Source organism: Musa acuminata, chromosome BXJ2-11, assembly GCF_036884655.1.
Source record: "Musa acuminata AAA Group cultivar baxijiao chromosome BXJ2-11, Cavendish_Baxijiao_AAA, whole genome shotgun sequence".
NCBI lineage: Eukaryota > Viridiplantae > Streptophyta > Magnoliopsida > Zingiberales > Musaceae > Musa > Musa acuminata.
This window is the reverse complement of record NC_088348.1, coordinates 25553068-25573936: the sequence shown is the minus strand read 5'-3', so window position 1 is coordinate 25573936 and position 20869 is coordinate 25553068. Positions and strand designations below refer to the sequence as shown.

At 38.8% G+C, this 20869-nt stretch overlaps 3 protein-coding genes and 1 long non-coding RNA gene across 4 annotated transcripts; 2 read left to right on the top strand and 2 right to left on the bottom strand.

Moving 5' to 3' along the window:
• The first annotated feature begins 1307 nt into the window (after nucleotides 1-1307).
• LOC135626453 (transcription factor TCP20-like) lies at nucleotides 1308-3005 on the top strand. The gene has a single exon (XM_065131759.1). The coding sequence runs from the start codon at nucleotides 1559-1561 to the stop codon at nucleotides 2513-2515; it is 957 nt and encodes a 318-aa protein (XP_064987831.1). The 5' UTR covers nucleotides 1308-1558; the 3' UTR covers nucleotides 2516-3005.
• A 4874-nt stretch (nucleotides 3006-7879) lies between these two features.
• Nucleotides 7880-8281, bottom strand: LOC135627562 (auxin-responsive protein SAUR71-like). The gene has a single exon (XM_065133684.1). It carries the CDS (start codon nucleotides 8279-8281, stop codon nucleotides 7880-7882), a length of 402 nt encoding a protein of 133 aa, XP_064989756.1.
• Nucleotides 8282-10318: 2037 nt separating this feature from the next.
• Nucleotides 10319-12142, top strand: LOC135627101 (uncharacterized). Its single transcript, XR_010492535.1, has 3 exons — nucleotides 10319-10472; nucleotides 11776-11831; nucleotides 11903-12142. It is a non-coding gene; the product is annotated as an uncharacterized LOC135627101 (long non-coding RNA).
• An 829-nt stretch (nucleotides 12143-12971) lies between these two features.
• LOC135627561 (bidirectional sugar transporter N3-like) lies at nucleotides 12972-14189 on the bottom strand. The gene is made up of 4 exons (XM_065133683.1): nucleotides 13956-14189; nucleotides 13707-13868; nucleotides 13475-13594; nucleotides 12972-13391 (listed from the first exon to the last, which is right to left on the bottom strand). Exons 1-4 carry the CDS (start codon nucleotides 14187-14189, stop codon nucleotides 12972-12974), a joined length of 936 nt encoding a protein of 311 aa, XP_064989755.1.
• Nucleotides 14190-20869: the final 6680 nt, after the last annotated feature.

Below are 20869 nucleotides of genomic sequence, written 5' to 3'. Positions count from 1 at the left end.
ATTTATAGAAAGATGAAATCAATTAAAATATTACAATAAATGCTTATTAGATTTAAAAACATATAAACAAAAAACTTTGGCTATGGTTTTAAAAATATTACAATAAATTCGATCAATACATCGATCACCACTGAACACACAACTAATCTCTACCATCATTGTCGAGATCAACTCTGGTGCTTAAGTATTTTTGCAAGTTGAAGGAGATTCAAAGAATATGGTTATTGCTATCTCTTTCGCGGTCACTATGATGCGAAAAGAATCGATTAATTTTTTACAAACTGAATGCGAGAGATTATTTTTCCTTTTTCTTTTGAAGTGTTCAATGATGTACCATTTTCTCTGTTTAGATCAGAAATGATGATGGTGCATAATTTAAAACATAGATCGACTCTAGGAAATGAAAGCAGTTGAAATGAACGAGAATAGATCTCGGATGAAGAGATGAAGTATGAGAACTCAATAGGAATGTTCGATGGATTTCAACAATTGCAGAATTCAATTGCCAGCATGATTTACCATATTAAGCACTATTCCTCTCAGTTTTCTGAGAGAAAAATAAAAGAAATTGGATTTATTCTGTTCTCCCCATTTCGCTTCTCTTATACGATAGACCAACTGTTTCTTGTTCTCTTTTCTGTGCCTATCTCCTTAATAATACAGCAGAAGTGTGGACGGCCTGTTCTTTCGAGTTCTTCTCTGACAATGACAATCACACAGGTGGACATGGAAGATAACTCACAGGAATAAAATAGGAATAAAATCACTTTCAAAGTGCTCAGGGAAGAGAATATGTGAGGATTAGATGTCATTTTCTTGGAGTTGGCTTTCGGTGTTAGGAAAGGAGCCCAGCGCTGATCATGGGAGAAAACTTTGAGGGAAGTGTTGTCATATGGTAGGCATCCACCTACAGTAAAGTACTCTTAAGCTCCCATCATTTCCATTGCCAAACACGGAGAAGATTAGCAATTTACAGAGAAAGTGTTCTTGAAATCCTAATATGATTTAAATTGTTTGAACAACAATGTTCTTTAGAAGACGAGGAATTTAAGTATAAAAAAATCTTTCTCTCTAATAAATATAGAGAGATAAAGGGAAAATTATTAAAATTAAAATTTATTTGAGAAGATGTAAACTTATAATTTAATCTCGGGGAGTAATGTTTGACTTTTTTTGTTTTATCGGAGAAAAAGAGTTGGCAGGAAACGATGGACTGTGTTAGAATCCAAAGCTGACCATAAATCTTGCAGATTATTTATGATGGGTGCTGATCGTTCATGCCTTGCCCACTCCTCTTCTCCCACCCTTTTTCCCCCCCTCAGCCAAAGTGATACTGTTGACTGTTAAAAGAAAGCTCAAGATGAGACAGTAAACTGTAAAAGTGGGAATCTTTTTGGTCTCAGCCCTGTGCATGTTCTTCGTTCTCTTTGGACCCTTCAACTCCAATCTGATTCCCTGTGACCAAACATGGTAGCATAGTCTTCCCACCTTCCTCCTCACCTTCATCCCTTCCGTCAACTCCCCGGAATCCCAGAGTTCCTCCGTCTCCTTCTGCCTCATGGATCTTAGAGACTCATCTCCCAAGTTCCACCAGGCGCTGGGCCTCCCGCACCCGCACAAAAGTGAACCCACCACAGCCTCTGCCGCACCGGAAAGCAGAGACCTTGCGCCTTCCACAGGGTCACAGGCGGTGGCGGCGGAGAAAGATGAGCCAAGGAAGCAGCTTGCGCCCAAGAGGAGCTCCAACAAGGACAGGCACACCAAAGTTGAAGGCAGAGGGAGGAGGATCCGGATGCCCGCGCTCTGCGCCGCCAGGATCTTTCAGCTCACCAGAGAATTAGGCCACAAGTCCGATGGGGAGACCATCCAGTGGCTCCTTCAGCAGGCGGAGCCCTCGATCATCGCCGCCACCGGCACCGGCACCATCCCCGCCTCAGCCCTTGCCTCCGCCGCCGCAGCTGGCTCCCTGTCCCGCCCCGGCGCCACCGTCTCCGCCGGTCTCCATCCCAAGCTCGACGAGCTGAGTCAGGGGGCGGGGCCCGCTGTGCGGCCTAATTGGGCCATGCTGGGGGCTGCGAACTTTGGCCGGCCCCTCCCGGGCTTTCTGCTGCCGCCTGGCGTGCTTGATTCCGGATTCCTGCACTCTGGGTCGGCAGCCGCATCGAGCTCGAGTCTTGCAACTGCAGGCGGTGTCGATGGGTCGATGGGCAGCTTCATGCAGAGAATGGGGATGCACGGGCTGGACTTGCCCGGTGCCAACATGGGTCCGATGAGCTTCGCATCGATGCTGGCCGCACATGGGCAGCAGCTGCCGGGGCTGGAGCTTGGGCTCTCACAGGATGGGCATGTTGGAGTGCTGAATCCACAAACGTTGAACCAATTTTATCCGCAGATTGGGTATGGCAGGGCTGCAGCAGGTTCTGGTGGGAGTGGACAGTTGCATGACCAGGAGCAGCAGCAGCAACAACAAGAACGAGTCTTCTCAGCAGAGGATGATTCAGATGAGTCGGAGTAGTGTCGGAGAACTCTCAAATGAAAATTTGGAGGATAGCTAGATGGAATTTACCATCTTCAGCTGGAGAGAATAGCAAAGCTTGTTTCCATTACGTCGTTTGGTTTGTTTCTTTGGTGTGTGATTCCGATTTGTAACATGAAGAGAGTTGCCAAGAGGATTCAAGTCATTGAGGAACTTGATGATGGGTGGTTGGTTCTGCCTGCTCCCTTCTCTGCAACCTCCATTGTGGTTTCCCAATTCTGGTATTCCTCCCTCTCTCTTTTTCATTCGAGCGAGTTACATGATCAGAATGGGACAGGAACAATGTGGCAATGGATGTGGAGCATGGAGTCCTATCTTTGCAGAGGTGGATATGCTGCGATGAAACTTCATGTCATTTTTATGTTGAGGTGTGTTATTAAGATTTTAGCTGTATCTGATGATTTATCCTTTTAGGAACCTGATTTGTGATTGCCTTGTTCTATAAGAAATAAATATCAACATTATTACATTTATTTGTGTACCACTGTTGGCATGCTGAGTAATTTTCGGTTGTCTAGTGACACTGCTAAATAGTCTATACACAATGTGTGAATCAGGTATAAGACTGATGCTAGAAATGCACATGACATTCTGCTCAAACATGAAATTTTGGTAGTTAATGAATGAACCTCAATATTTTGGCTTGTGGATTTCGGATCAGTCATTCAGAATCCTGATTCCATTACAGAGAATTATGCTATAACACCTCTGTCCTTATTTAATTGTTCTGCTTCCTTGATCTCAAATTGATAATAATCTGAGAGTTAATTTTGCCAAAAAATCTGGTAATTTTTTTTTATATGATTGGCTAGGGAGTAATATGAACTTCATGTCAAAAACCAGAGAAAAGTGTAGTTAAATGTAGGCCAATAAATCAGTCCATTTACATTCATCATCTTTTGTGACATGTTTGAAAACATGCGATATTTCCTACTGAATTATAAATTTTATGTCCAATTCCTATGATGTTTCAGTATATCCTCTAAAAGGAGTAAAATGCAAGAGAGGAAACAAACAGGGACTTTGTCGACATGATTTCGGAAAGTTTAACCTTTTCGTTGCTCGACTTTTACATCCATATGAAGGTGTAAAATGAGAGACATTTTGCATCTAGCCGATTAATGACATGAAGTACAGTTCCCTTTTCTTTTTTACCTTTTACCTGTCCCAAGACTTCTTTGTTTTGAGTTCACATGTTATATTAGCAATCTTATGACTTATTGGATATCAAGTGGTCTTCAGAGATCATTCTTTATTTGTGTTATTTCCAATTGTTAATTTCAATATTGGGCCACGTCTTGGCTGAATAATACAGATATGAACACTAGGATTGTGATTAAGTTATGAGATACTAGTGGAACCAAATCTGTCATTGTGTTATGTTATCTTTGGCCAGTACACAATTCAAAATGTAATATTTCAGTCTTAGAATACTGTACATGTATTATACCAAATTGTTTCCTACAACTTAGGCATGAAATGCTTACTCAACCTTTCCAAGTATCTTATGAACTACTACTAGATCTATGTACAGATCTACCACTTGTACATGAAGGGGTAGTCTGGTTAAGGAACATAGTGCCTTCACATTCTACTTGGCATACATCAATGATTGTACATTACCTTGAGGCACAGCGAGAACCCTATCCATTTAGATACAAGGGGACAAAAAAGAACAACCATTATAATCTATGCTCATTATAGGAAGGATCATTCTCCATGGTTTAATCTATACTCAGCTTTAACAGTTTCTGCCATAATCAAAAATTGCTTTGACATCTGTTCTTTTATTATTTCTGTGAATACTGGAGGTGCTAAGGTCAATTTGGTCTTAGAAATAGAAACACTTTCCTGGATTAACTACTTCATGCTGATTAATAATATTCCAATCCTTCACTTTTGTTGGTTCCTTCTATTATAATGATGGTGTCTGGACATGTTTGTGGTTTGATTTCTGATTGTTCTTTTTATCTTTTTAATTGCCTTTAGGTCTGGATTTTGTATCTTTAGCCTGTTTGGTTTTCAACAGATTAATATGGATGGACAACATTCCATTCTCCTTTATTAGAACTTATCTAGAGTAGAAAACTGAAGAATAGAGAGAGAGGATAATTTTTAGGATCAAGCTGGTTGTCAGTTAGGCATGAAATTGGCCTTAGCCCTACAAAGACTATTAACACTAACCATTCCAAAATGTCCAGATGTAATTAAATTTTCAAAACTTTTCTTGTTAGAGATATATTTTTTTCACAAAAAAAATACACCCCATACATGAGGTTCCCACCAATACATCTAGGGTGGTCAGGATAGCTCTTCTGGGACCTGAGCCATGGCACACTAGTGGCAAAGGAGCAAACTTATCATGGTGTCAAGGCTTGCTGGCAAAGTGTTGGTCACATACATTACCCAATGGCTGATCTGTCTAGGCACCAGTTAATTCAAGCTCAGCCAGATCAAGTTAATTTGGCCATTGCCTCACTAGTTTGGCTGGTCATGTTTTACTATGAAAGTTTGTTATAGCCTATTGACATTATGATATTGCAACAGCTGCAAAGTTCTACAAGCTTGTGGCACTGCATTTGGTGGGTAATTAGATAGCTGGCATCCTAGATTTGGCAGTACACTACAAGACCTGAACAAAGTAAGCTGTGATCAAGCATAAGCCGTTTAATCAGGGCAATAAAAATTAGGTTGTTTAGATGGAACAAGTCCTCTCTTACCCTCGCTCCAAGAAAGGAAAAGAAAGAAGAAAAAACAGTCATCTAGGTAGAACATTCATGTGATTTTTCCAAGACAATGGCCAAGCTGAGTGAGACACCATGAAACATCAGATCCTTGAGAATGTTTCGAATATATAAGAAATCCTAGCATTGGGAAAGAAATGTATGAGCTTGTAAACTTAATTTCTGAAAACCTTCAATTGAAGAAAACTAAAATTAACGAGCATGTTCGAGACAATTGAATTGCGATCACTCAGGAAAATGAATGCAAGTAACCTTGGAAACCAGTTTGTACTGAGTTGTGACAACAGAATTTCCTACTAACACAATTCTTGATCCAGATTAGGCCAGCAATTAGGTAAAAGTTTTGGAGTATGTACTCCAAGTGCTGTTTGAGATTATGGTTCTTTTTTTTCTTCGAATTGTCCTATACCATGCTGTTTTTGCCTATAATTTCACTTGCAGAATAACTAAAAACTTATGTTCTTTTTTTTTCATTTCTTTTAACCTTATGAAGATCCTCTTATGTTCAGGTTGGTTGTGTTTGGGTGTTGTATGTATATTACAGGACATTCTGCTAAAAGTTTGGTTCGGTGATCTTAAAGCCAAAACATTTTTACAAGAATGATTAGCAATGACCCATTTGTATATATCTCTTTTAAAGGGAGAACACTAGAATGATGGTGAATGAACACGTCCTGGAAACTTAATAATAGATAATTAGCTTTGAATTGACAAGTTTAAAAGGTCTATAGTACGAGTTGGAGCCTTGAGGCATATCAGGTGTTTCTCAAGTCTTACACTACATATTTTCGACCTTGAAAGGCTTTGATTTATCAGTGTTTAAGTTGATTATGAAATCATGTTCAGCTTGCTCTTGCTACTTCATTGTTCGACAGTTTACTGTAAACCTTCATCAGTGTTTTTTGATTATCATAAACATTTTTGGAGCCAAGCTATGATTGAACAATTGTGTCTCTTCTTTCCAAATTTCTGAGAAACAAGAATGCCATTATTGCAAGTGTTCTGCATTTCTTAATTAAGGGAATTCTTACTTCTTTTTTCATACATGTTTGTTGTGTTTATCAATAATATTAATTTTGAGCCAGCATCAGAAAGAACAGTTTTTTTATTTTCTTTTAATTTTAATGCAACTCTCAAGTCTATTGAGTAACCTCTCCCTCTTATTAATGTGATTGATACTTCTGTCAGAATTTAGAAGTATGTACAATTAGAAAGTGGCCTTTCATGTGAGATTGTGCATTGCCCACAGCATCTAGGATTCTCAACTATTTATTTGTTCAATAAATGTGATGAATGCAGTAATATGTTTGAAAGCCAAACTTAAGATTGTGACAACTCTTGCTGACCCTTCATCACAGAGAATGAGTCTGCATACTTTGGTCAGGTAGTGCAAAACCTGGTTCTGATTATGGAGATATGTATTACATGTTATGGAGACATGTATCACATGTCCAGATAATGATTAAGCATTTATTATGGATGAAACTATAAGAAAACTGACACAAGTATTGTATGAACAGAAATATTAGGGTGTAGCTGATTCAGGGAAAGTAAAGTCCAATATATCACCAACATGTGTGTTTCAGTACATCTATTTTACTTGTAAATATCTAGTAACATAGTTGGTCAGAAACAGCTTGAGAGTTGCAACCTCTAACTATCATGAAAGACTAATTTCCTGCTTCCACAATGACAGAAGCACAGTTCATCTGATGATACATATAGACAAAAGCAGGATTCAAATTTGGGAGTACATAACATGTTGAGTTCATGCTATCTTTTGTCTTATCAATTCGAAATCTTTTCATCCTATTAGCAATCAATCAACATTTTTCTTATTACTACTCGATATGTCTTGTGAAATGCACTATTGGATGTTTGTTGTCAAGTCTTACTACCAACATATCATACTATAAATTTTCTATTTGGCAAATGCATGAATGGATTGTAGTTATAAATCCTTTGCTTCTTTACATCTTTTCTTTTACTATTGATGAACTCTAAATCTTGAGTTTAGCTTTATCTATTGATCTTGATGGACTTCAGTATTTATTCCTCTGATTTGATTGCAATCTCATCCGTGTCCCCCAAAGTTCTCTATGAGATACTACACAGGCTTTGTTGGAGCATCTAATACTACAATGAACAGTGGAGATTCCCCCAAGGACAAACCAACAAAGCTGTGATATTTCTAGCTATTGTTCCAATCCATTAACCCTTCCTGTCTCCAAGTGCTGCTGCTGCTCCAGTTACTGCCAACCAAAAAAAGCTTGGGAATTCCCCTTTTTTTGTTTGTCTTCTTCTTACATCATAATAATCTCTTTCAAATTTGATTTCACCAAGTTCTTAGAAGCACAGCACTTGCAGTAAGTTCAAAGGAAGAAGTCTGCAGTAGGCACAGATGGCTATGCTTGCAAGCTACATCACTCTACAAGTAGAAGTGATCAAGCAGACAAGAATCCTTGTGTGTAGAAGAAGACCGAGTTGTAACTCAAGAACTCGTAACACAGTTATTATACTTTGGAAAGAGATTGACATGCAGATCGAAGTCTGCGTGTCCTCAGACATGAACAAGGAAGCAAAGAGCACGTAGCATGTTTCATCGGTTGACCGACCTCAAAGAACGATATCCGCCATGTCCTCCTCCTCCTCCTCCTCCTCTGCCGAAGATGCACCAAGACGACTCCACCGCCTCCTGTTCCATCTCCCACAAGACCTCATGGAAGACCTCTACATGGCATGGGAGCTCGAGAGGGCCGGAGTTGGAGTAGCCGAACTCCATCTCCGCCTCCTCCAGCAGCACCCTGAAGCGAGGGTGGTTCACGCACTCGGTTCGGATCACGAACCGCTCCCTGTCTGGCCCGACGTACACCGCGAAGCACCCCTCCGGCGGCGCTTCCTGCCTTCCTCCTCTGCGCTGGCCGGCCATCGACCGGCACCGTTCCAAGGTCTTCAGTATCAGCCCCTTCGCCCTCTTCTCTTTGCCATCTCCTCCAACCATTTCCATGCAAAGAAAGCTTCACAAGAAGGATCAACTCCTCCGACTATTACTCTGTTGTTGTTATGATCACTCGGAGTGAGGGGGAAAGAACCAACTCTTGGAAGCTTATGCTATTAACCTCTGTCGTAAACTTGATGAAACATCATCATGGCTCTTGGGAGGCTCAGATTACTCATGACTTAGCTGATGCAGAATGTGTCGAGATGATGCAGAAGAAGAAGCAAATCTGCTCATGAGTGAGGATTTGTTTAGCTGGAAGTCATGGTGAGAGACGAAGATGCTGAGCAAGAGATGTCAGTGGCAATATATGGAGTGGGAGATGTTGGCTGTGCTGTCGATCACAATGTTTGGGGAGAGGTGCGGGCAATGGAAGAAGAGACTTTTACGCCCACCGAGATCGATGGTCAACCCCGGTGAGCCAATAGCACTTGGGGGCGTCCTAATCTTTGAGCTCTTTGTCAACTCCAGCGAGTCCTTCTCCATCGGTTCCTATGTGTTTGACGAAATGACCGATCTGTAACGAGCCGACAACAGTCTTGCCATGCCTGGAGCAACATATATGGTAGAGGAATGATGCAAAGTGGCCGTCACATGCTCCTCCTACTTCGGCTTTGTGCCGACGAGACCACGACGGAGGAGCCTCAATGAAGAAGTCAACTCTTCCTGGCTCTACAACGCGTTCCATGTTGCAGAGACTATCCACAGTCGAGTCCATAAAGTGACTTCATGGTGCTCGATGAAATGCTTCTGTGGAAGTTGTCGCCATCATAGAAAGTATACCGAGCGAGCCACCGGACACTTTCCATCATTCCAAGTGAAGACATGCAGCTGCTGTATACTGATTGCTAGTGCTGGATTATGACGTTTCAGCCTACTTGACCTGTAAATGGCGATCGAGCAGTGGTGAAAGATGTTGTTGAGATTGCCGTATCTTCAAAGCTATGTACAGGCATTGCACTTGGACAAGAGAGGTCAAAATGATCCATGGAAAAAGGTTGTTGGCGCACATAATTGGGGAGGTAGACGACGACAGCTGCTGCATGGGTTGAGTGTTATACACGAGTCATTTAGGTCCAAAGATTCAATCGTGATCATCCTGAGCTTAATTTACGTCAATTGGGTTCAATCAATTTTGCAAATTGATCATGCAAAAGGTCAGCTGATGCAATTGATTATTTTCGTGTTTGATTAAGATTCTAGATATTAAAATATGATGCAACTGATTTCAATTACGTCAATTGGGAACTCAAAATTAGGACATCAATCCAGAACTGGTGCATTTGATATTGGTTAAACTATAATATTGATTATTAAGAAATAATGAAGGGTATATGATCCAATTATAATTGTCGGGTCATATCAACATAATCTAGAGTCGATAAAAAAAAAAATCAAACACAAATTTCTGGTTATCCCTCTAACCCTATTTTTATTTTTTATTAAAATAATTATGAAGAAATTAGTTAGACTTATTTTAGTTAAACATTTATTTTTTTAATTCTGGTTAAAAAAAGTCTTTTTTATTGATGATTATAAAAAACGCTTTAAATCCCGCTATTAATGTGTTCTTCCTACTGCTCTTACTCATATTGTACATATTTTTTACGAAAAAAAATTATAATTTATTTCAAACTTTTGACCAAAAAATATTTACTCATTGTTTCTTTATGCTATTACACTCATTATACATTCAAATTTTAAAGTTTAAAATAATATATATATATATATATATATATTATTTTCAATTGAAAAATAAAAAAATAACGGTTTAAATCGAAATCAAATTAAAACTTTTCGGTTCGTTTTTGTTGGCTGCTTTTAGGAAACCGGAATAGTCAGTTTCGGAAGGGTCAGCGTTAATTACATAGACACTAGACGGTTAGCGTATTGGACATCTGGTTAAGTTTGGAGGGCAAATCAGTAATATCAAATGGCAGAGGCGGGTGCGTTCCACGTGAAAAGGGGCAAACCCGTCAACCCATTCGGCCTGGTACGGATCTAAAGCCGCTAACCCGCTACCCCCCACTTAATCTCGTCCCTCTCAATGGCGCAGCCGGGCGCCCTCTTAGACCCTAATTCGTAATCCCCGTCGCCCCAGTCGGTGACCGCCATCGGTGGATCCGATGGTCTGCGACACCGGAGCCAACGCCGACTTCGGATCCCTCTCTTCTTCCGGGTGGGAATTTAGATGGTGAGTTCTCCATTCCGTCTCTTGTCCTACTTGCTGTTGATATAACTAGTTTCTTTCCGGCGATAACGTGGAACGTGTGGCATCTTTTACCCGATTTAAATGACGGATTTGCCCGCTGTCCTACATGTATAATATCATTTCTGGGGGTTTTCCACCGAAAAGTTGCAACCTTTACTGTTTCACGGAGACTCCAGTGGTTTCGAGATAGAATCTCTGCGATTTTTTAGCCAAACAAGGGTTTTGATTTATGAATGGAGTTGCTTTTATATTTTAGCTTCTAGAGACTGGATGGCGTTCGTTTTCCATTGAATGGTCCTAAATTGGCATCTATGCGTGAAACATGAACATTATGAGGAATCCCATTTTGATTATAAGCGAGTATGATTAAGAAATTATTGTTGAAGTAGATTCTGGATGACTTCACTGATTATTATGCAGTTATAACCTTCCTTTGGGAAGAACCAAGAAGAAATATGGACTTACCTTGTCTAATTGCCCAATATTTTTTTCTAATTGGATAGAAAACTTCAGAAATTTTATAACACAAATTTTACGTGACAAATAGAAAGGTTGTAGCATTAATAATTCCCTAGTAAGAACAAAACTCTTGTTTTTATGGATTGAAATAAATATTGTGGATGCTGGTAAAACATTACATGTGCAGCAGCTCTATCTTGTTCAAAGCAGGAATTTCATGAATAAGATAGTAACATTTGGTGGATGTATGCTTATTGGCTCTTTCTTCTGCCTTCCTTCAATGGTTGCATCAATTACATGATTGCATACCAGGCCCGGTTATTTGTTTTGTTTTTGTCCCACACATGAATGTTTCCATTTAGTGAAGTGGCTGTAGAAAACTTCTCAGCCTTTTTGTTAGCCCACTATTTGGGAATATTCATTTCTGGTTTTGCTTACATTCAAGCTTTGCCTTCTATTTATTATAGATTTTAATGTATATTTCTACATGTGATTTTCATTCTTATTGTAAATGGTTCTACATTTTTCAGTTACTAGCATTTTGGTCAGTACTGACTTTGAAGTTGATTATGGATCGAAGGAACATGTGAACATTATATATGCTATAAGGAGGTTCATAAAAGCTAGCTCTTGTTAATTTCCTTGTCATCCATTATATACCTAGATATAGAAGATGACTATCTCTCTCTCTCTCTCTCTCTCTCTCTCTCTCTCTCTCTCTCTCTCTCTCTCTATACATATATAAATATATATGTATAGAGAGATGAAGACTGAGACCAGTATGCTGATAAATTTGTGAATTTGTCTCTTTTGCTTTTACTTGCAGCTGCAGCCTGACAAGGTTAAGAGGCAGATGTCCATTTTGGATGGAAAACTTCTAGTGTAAGTTTTGTGTCTATTTTGGCTGAATGTCTCTTTTTCGAGACTTATTATTCTTTTGCCTGTTAACACAGGCACTTTGAAGCAGTGGAGACAAGGTTTCTGCGTGCATCATTTAGTGCATTTGTGGATCTTATTATTCTAACTACACCCATCATCGAAGAATACAGCAAAACAACATTCCTACGACAATGTCATGGCCATAAACAGCATTTTGCTGGTGAAAGTGAGCAGAATATGTCGACTGCTCTATGTATAAGATAACTAATTAATGTTGGTTTCCTCGTTAGATGAAAGAGATATTAATTTATTGAGCATAATTCTTTTAAAAATACTTGAACTCGAGTTAACGGTAATACACATCTAATTCTTTAAGGGGGTGAATTTTCGAGAAGAGTTTCTCTTTTTTTGGTTTTTTCTGAGAGATATTTTTTTTTCATATGTGTCACTTCTTTGCCATAATCATCCATGAAGTGTAATTCTTCTTTCTCATACACCTTATGCATCAGTCGAATCAGTCCAGTTCTTAGATTATAATGTTTTTGAATGGATTTATGTTTCTTAAAATGTTATAAGTTTATTAAAAAATATTATAAATGACAAAAGTTTTTAAATTAATGAAATATGAATCTTATTCTAGCATATGAGTTGATTTACTTTTAAGTTCTGAAGCCACTTGTTGTTTTGGATTAAACTATATATTTGATGGAGGTCTAAAAAAATATAATAAATTTATTTACGTTATAATATCATAAATTTTATACGTGAAGGAGTGGAGTGATAATTGATTCATCTTAAGGATGGATTTGTCACTTCAATGAGTGATAATTAACTAAAAAGTAAATTTTGTAGGATTAGAAATAAAGAGATTTTGTTAAACCAATCGGATTAAATATTTTATTTTTCTAAATATTTTTAAATATAAAGATCTTAATATAAATATAGGGAAAAGCTAAATGGAATTATGGAATTCGCACTTCATATAAATCGATATAAACCTCCTATGATAGGAACTAAAGGCGAGGAATGGGAACGGCTTCGTTGCGAGATCATGGCTCACAATGAACTACTCTCACGCCCCTTCTCAGCTCACATGGTATATCTGTCCATGGTATATCTGTCCTTCGCCTGCTTCTCCTCCTCTTAAGCTACTACTGATATCAGCTCACGGATGTTGATGATGTGCTCCACCACTATCCTTGGCTTCTTCACACCCATGTCGTTCTCCTCCTTCGCCTTCTTCTTCCTGTCGTCGTGGTTGTCCAACTCTGGAGTTGAAATTAGGGGCGGCTCCGCCACGTCGATCTTCTTCTTCTTCTCGCGATCATTCTCGCCGGCGATAGCCTGAGGCTCTAAATCCAGGGTCGGGTCCAGTTCCACCATCCTGACCACGTGCTCCGCAATCCTGACGATGTGCTGTCGCATCGAAGCTGGGCTCGGCGTCGGCAGCGCCACTTTGACTTCGTGCTCGGCCGCGTCCACCACAGCACCGCTCTTCTTCCTATATATCGCGTAGAGCACCATTTGTCCGACTCCAATCACGAACCCTGGAACGTTAGGGAGCTGCATGCATGTGTTCGCCATGAAAACAGGAACGTAAGAACAGAAGACCGACTTCCGCATGCGTCGTGTTTGCGATGGTTTACCTCAACGTATACGTCGTCGGTAAACAGGCCGTAGCCAAACCATGCAATCGCGCTCAGCATGTGGAACAGCGGTATGTTGAATGGCATACACTCCACACTCCTTGTGCGGATAACACGCATCTGAACATTTGAATTCGCACAATGGGACATGAGCGCGCGCGCGATACAGAGAGAGAGAGAGAGAGAGAGAGAGAGAGAGAGAGAGAGAGAGAGATTGTAGTACTGTTGTTACCATGATGCCCAATGGAGCGGCATAGACGCTAAGCGAGAAGGCGACACAGATCCATCCAAGTACCGTCACACGTTTAGTACCAGTAATCAATGGTTGAGTGAGGAGAAGGATCGCAGCAAAAGCCACCACGTTCACCAGGACGAAGACTCGGATGGTGAAGATCTGCGACTCAAGATCCCGCAAGACATGCATTTTTAGCACATGTTATCGTAGATATATGCACCGAGGATGCAAATAGTAGTCACAAACCCTAGCCTTCTTCGTGGCGTAGATGAGGTACATGGTGATGTAGGCGGCCTCGATGAGGCATCCGAATGCGTTGTTGGTGATGAGGGGGACCGAGTGAGTTTTGACGAGAGCATAATAGATCCACAAACTGCAGCTGAATAAAGAGAAAACATATGGCATCGATTGGAATTCTCCTGTTGATTTGTTCCGATAAATCCGGTAGAACGTGAGACTGTGACGATCGACGAGAGACATGAGTCCAGCAGGGAATCAAGGATGAATCAGACCGACTTGGGAGCTTCTAATACTTACATTGGGGAAAGAAAAACCATCAATGAGACGATGTTGCCTGCAAATTATTATGGTCAAGTAGCAATCAGTGACGGAGTTGACAGGTTTGATCCAAGAACTTGGTGGTCACCTAAGATGCCGAAGGCGAAAGGTAGAATTCGATGCAACAACAAGCTTTCCATCTTCCTTGTCAACCGAGCAGTGCGTAAGAGCAGCTGTAGAGAGCTGAAGCAAGAGCACAGGGCTTCTTCCTAGTCCTTCTCGGTTCCTTTGATGTCTCCTTTGGCATGAGAAAATGTTTTAAAGGCGAGTTCGCAAGGAGTTAATAGGTGCTGTTTGATTCATACTAGCGAGAAGGCATTTGTTATTGGAGTCTAGAAATAGCAGTAATGTCACTAACTTTGCAACACATATGGAATTAAGCATGTTGTTAGGATGTAGGGGTTCATTATCAAGCAATCAAATTTACCGTAGTTGGTTATAAACATCTAATGGTGCATCGACCTCATGTTTGTGAACGGTTTCAATTTGTTGTGGGATAGATGCTAACTTTGAAGTACATTTTGAGAAGATGGTTCGAATATTATGTTCAATAGTTAGGGAAATGTTGTATTAGAAGTAACTTTATTTGATGAGTTAAGGATGTGAATGAAGCTTTACTTTGTCAAAAAGGAAAAGATTAAATGTGGAATATATTAGTTAGCTTGGTTGATAAAGACCTTAATAATATTACATGAATTAGAATTACCTGACCAACACAGTAGTCTCTCTCATCCACTTGTTATGTTGGATAAACTCTCTTTTGTATCAATGAATATTTATTTTAGATTATATTATGTTACGAGTTGTTTAATCTAGATAAAAGTCTATGTTTATAATATTTGATTTATATTATTATTTTTATGATATTCTATACGAATACAGTTTTATTCTAATTTGTTTTAGATTATTTAATTTTTTTATTAATTTTAGTATTATAAATTTTTATTAATTTAAAATTATTGTATATATTTTAATTATATATTTTAATTGAACATGCGATTCGACCAATTGATTCGGTGATTATGTCACTCATGCTTTATGATTAGTGTTGGATTGTCAACAAGTATAAAAGATGTAATAAGGTATAAAATATATTTTTCTTATGAAAAGAATTGGATGTTGTAAGATGAAGCCACGGAATCAACCAAAGATGATATGATTATGCCCAAAGGAGATGTTAATTAGACCAAGTAAGCCAACTAGTATTAGTAACGCAAGAATAGACCTAAAAGGACTTAATTAGATCCTAAAATGCAAATAGTAGGGACACCACATGCCAGCCTGTTTGTTGTTCTTGCTGTTATAGATACTATTACCTTAACCCATTTATGCCTATTAGAACAATAGTCACTATCTCAATCTCGAAATAAAGGAATCTCGAAATAAAGGAATCACTAATGGATAGATCTCAACTAAACAGGTCACTAAGATGTAATTTACAAGCAAACAACCAGATTTGAAAGTTGTACGAGAGTTAAAATAAGTGTTAGATTTTGTGCCTTTATAATATTACTAATTGGATTGTGATGATATATATTGGTCAATAGAACTTAAAAGTAGGATTTTTTATGGGATAACTTTAACGAGAGAACTTACATAATAATTTATCTTAGATCCTCTGCTCTCGCATATAAATACACAGGATCTCTAAGGACCGAATAAGAAGAATAGCATAGATTAAAGTATCACTCTCAACTCTTCTCCCTAACCATCAATCTAAGTGGTCCTGTGAAAGGATAAGAAGAGAGGATAAGAAGAGAGAAGAAGGATCTAGTTCTCTTTACGGATTCATAGTGATTTTGGATCTAAAAATAATATATTTGTAGATCAAACAAAGATCTCTTTTCAGATGACAACAAAAGATACGCATCGTTAAACTAGATCTAATTATTTGATTTCAATCTTGGCATAAAAGATTATTTTCATATTTAATATAACATATTACATATTTTTATGCTTACAATCGGTATCAAAGCCTAGGTTCTTGAGATAAAATATATTAGATATATTATTTTTGTTTACAAAGCTTGAATCATCCCTATTCTCCAATGGTCGCTGTCGACCTTACTGCGTACAACCAGCGAATCTGCTGGTGGTAGAGGCTACGCTAGGCAACATGCCGCAGCATAGCAAGTGGCAATCATAAGCGGGCATCACAATGCCCATGCGGCGGCCGCATGCGGGCAGACCCCGTGTCTATGCAACGACTGCACGAAGGCAAACAGGACCGGTGGCGGCCGTGCATGGGTAGGCCATGCCCAAGCAGCGGCCACGTGCAAGCAGGAGTCATGCACAAGTGGTGGCCGCCGGGCAGCCGCGCACAGACGGTGGTCGTGCACGGGTAAGCCGTCCCCGAGCAACGACCGTGCGTGAGCAGGAGACGTGCACAAGTGATAGCCGTGCGCGGGTAGGCCGCACCTAGGCGACGACCACGCACGGGCGACAAAGGTAGTAGGATTTTTTTTATATATTTACGGTTTTGCTTTCGAGGCTAGGTTTTATCAAATTACAATTCTGCCCTTTACAAATTTCATAACCGATATATATGTCCTATCAACATATTTACAATTTTACCGTTATGAAATTGAGAATTCTAATTTATATGCTCAATTATAAAATTGATAAATATGGTTGATTATAATTATGATTGAATTTAATCATGATTATATTTTGATTATTTGATTGGATTTAATTTTGATTAAAAAAACTATAAATTATGATTTACTTTTATATTTTTCTCATATGAATTATTGATTATATTTTTACATGTGATAAATAAAATTTAATTATTATTCTTGGATATTCATTTGGTTATTCATATATATATATTTAAAAATATGAAATAATGTTCATATTTCAGATGAATGCATGATTTATATGTTATCATGATTATCATATGAGTTTTTTCTTTTACTGATTAATATTCAATAATTATTATGATTGTTATTCTATTATTGAAATGTTTAGTATAAATTAAATTGAAAAATTTTGATGAATATTATTTGTAACTCGTCCCTCTAAGTTTTATCTGACTTATAGCTGCTAAAGTGGCATAGGATAATAGGCTTTTATAATATGAATTATAATAAAAGTTTTATTATTTATAGGATATTTTAAATTATTGTATTGGTTTTATAGCTATCAAAGTGACCTAAACCAATAACTTATAAAATAACATTAAGGAATCAGTCCTAAATAACATCAAGGAAATAATATTCACAATGACACACATAATTAAGAGATTTAGATAATCTCAAAGGAGAATCTACTTCAAATAATTATGTGATGCGGTAGGATGATACTGTTTTGGATATCATTGCAGTTTATGGTTGTATATCCAAAGGTAACAATACTATTCCACAAGGATGGTATTAGTCATCCATAGATGATCTAAGTGAATACTAGATATGTCAATATTTCACCCAAAGGTGTAATATAGATGATATCAATAGTTCATTAATTAAAAAAAAACTTAAAGCATTAATGTTATTTTATATTTTGCAGTGGTACTTCCGTCCATACATTCATATGCTTTTAGTGTCCTTGTACTATCTGGATCAAATTAATCAAAATGGTTAAAGCATGTGTAATTCACATTGGGCGTATTAGACCTTGATTTAGTATTACTTGTTAAAAAGCCTATAGACATGACTGATGAAAGTACTATGGAACAAGTTAATGAAATGAAGGCTTGAGAAAGATCTGATAGACTTACCTTAATGTTCATAAGAATAACAATTGCAAATAACATAAAGACTTCATTACTGATTACAACTAGCGCACAAGAATATTTAAAGGTTATTGAAGACATATTTAAATCTGCTGATAAGTCATTGGTTGGCATACTAATGAAAAAATTGACTACGGCTCAATATGATAGCACTCGAGGAATTCAGGATCACATCCTCAATATGACTGATAAAGCTGCAAAACTTAAAGCATTAAGCATGAATATTGATAAGTCTTTCCTCATACAGTTCATTCTTATTTTCCTTTCATCTCAGTTTGGCACATTCAAGATTCACTATAATACAAATAAAGATAAGTGAGACTTGAATGAGTTAACTAGCATGTGTGTTCAGGGAGAATCGAGATTAAAGCAGGAAAGTTCATATAATGTCATGACTGCTATTCAAGGAGTTGGTAATAAAAAAAAAATTGAAGCATCATTCATCAAAAAAATTCGTCGAGTTTAGAAATATTAAACAGATAAATGAAAAGAAAGCATTTACTGTAAAGTACTTTTTTTGTGGTAAGAAAGGACATGTGAAGAATGACCGTATTAAATGCACAACTTGGTTCGAAAAGAAAGGTATTAACTTAACCTTTGTATGTTTTGAATTAAACATTACAGAAGTTCCTTCTAATACTTGGTGGATTGATTCTAGTGCTTCAACTCATGTTATTAATAATATGTAAGGATTTCTTTCAATCTAGAAATCAAAAGAACATGAAAGATTCATTATTATGGGAAATCATTTTAAATCGAAAGTGATATCAGTGGGGACTTATCGTCTACGCTTAGAGATGGGTTAGGGTTATCTGATAGATCTTGTTGACACATGTTATGTTCCTATTATTTCTAGAAATTTAGTTTCCCTATCTAGAATTGATGAGTTAGGATATTATCGTTCTTTTGGGAAATCTTGGGGGCGACATTACATGCACAGCGGAAGAACAAAAAATAAAATCCTCAATTCCCAAAGAGATGCTCGTCGTTGTGCGAAGATTGGTACGCAAAATTCTATGAAACAAACTACATATAGAATAAATTGTGTTACCTAGGGAGATCGTATATCCATGTTTCCTTGCAGATCTCTAGGAGAGAGTGAAGGAGGTCAAGCGTCCTCCTCTCTAGTGGTGATCAACACGGTAGAGTTGCGACGACGCTCTTCAAAACTCCAAGCCTTCTCTAAGGTGGAGAGGGGGAGGAGAATAGGAGAGGCAAGCAAAGGCTCTAGCCTATAAACCACTAAATCCCTCTTATTTATGGAGGTCCCTTGTAAAACCCTAATGGATCCTCCCCTATTGGGTATTAGATCTGCATCCAACTACCCAAGCCTATTAGATTAGTGAATCTCTATCTAATAATCTCTTATGGGCTCTTATTGGATCTCATCCATAGGATCCAATAATTCATGGGCTTATTGGATATCCAATAAGTTAGGAACTCCGGCGGATATCTCATATCCGAACCTCTACTCATTGTAACGCCTACCATATGTGTGTGACCCTTTAGGCACAATATCGAACTGGTCATGAGTCATACCTGTCAGAACTGCTAGTCATAGGTGCCCAGCAAGCCAATCACGTGAGTGATGGTACGTGTGACTTGATACATAATCTTTTTGCTTATTATATTTTGGCGTATATCACTTTATAACTATTGCATAAATGCATACATATATTGTGATGTCCTTGGATTTGTGCAATGGGAATCGGATCGTGATGAGATCACGATAATGAGATCGATTCACCTTTAAACACATATCCTAAATAATCCCGGTCATAGGTTACTCGAGAAGGACATCGTGATAACCGGATAGACTAGTGTGCTGTATACCCGTCCATATGATGGATGCAGCTGGTCTCATAGCTGCTCGTGTAGGGACACTAGGGATACAGTACAGGTGCTCATTGGAGAATGAGTTCACTGATTGATCCGCTTACGGAATGCTGGATGGTTGATGATGCCTTATTGTCAGACAGCGATTCTGTAGTCCTAGTGGTGTATCTGGTCCTTAGACTTGAGACACCAAGGATGTCCTGTATGAGTGCTCCACTCTTTGATACCAGACTTATAGGTTTGGCTGTTCCCAGATCTAGTACAGCTGGTCATTGGGAGTGGTAGTCGACCTTACGAGGGCTATTGAGTGTCAATAGAGGATCATCCACTCTCGGCGTCATGAGAGGAATATCCTATGTGTTCTTGCTCAGACAAATCCCTGGCCAGGGTCATTCAGGTTGAGAGAGAAAGAGTTCTCCGGGAGAATCCGATTAGAGCGAGACTCGAGTAGAAACCGTATGGGTCTGACAGCACCATGCTCGATATACGGTCTCTGGCATATTAGATGGATGAGGGACTATAGGTACATGGTAACTGAGGACAGACAGGTCCAATGGATTGGATTCCCCTGTATCGTCTGGGGACTACGACGTAGTGGCCTAGTACGTTCGTAGTCGATGAGTCGAGTGAATTATTACAGAGATAATAATTCACTGAGTTAGAAGGAGTTCTGACAGGTATGACTCACGGCCAGCTCGATATTAGGCCTAGAGGGTCACACACATATGGTAGGCATTGCGATGAGTAGAGGTTCGGATATGAGATATCCGACGGAGCCCTTGTCTTATTGGATGCAGATCCAATACCCACTAGGGAAGGATCCATTAGGGTTTGACACGGGATCTCTATAAATAGGAGGGATTCACAGCCTCATAGGCTAGAGTCTTTACTTGCCTTTCCTATTCTCCTCTCCCTCTCCACCTCAGAGTAGGCCTGGAGTTTTGAGGAGCGTCGTCGCAACCCTGCTGTGTGGATCACCGCTAGAGAGGATGACGCTTGACCTCCTTCACCCTCTCCTAAGGATCTGCAAGGAAAC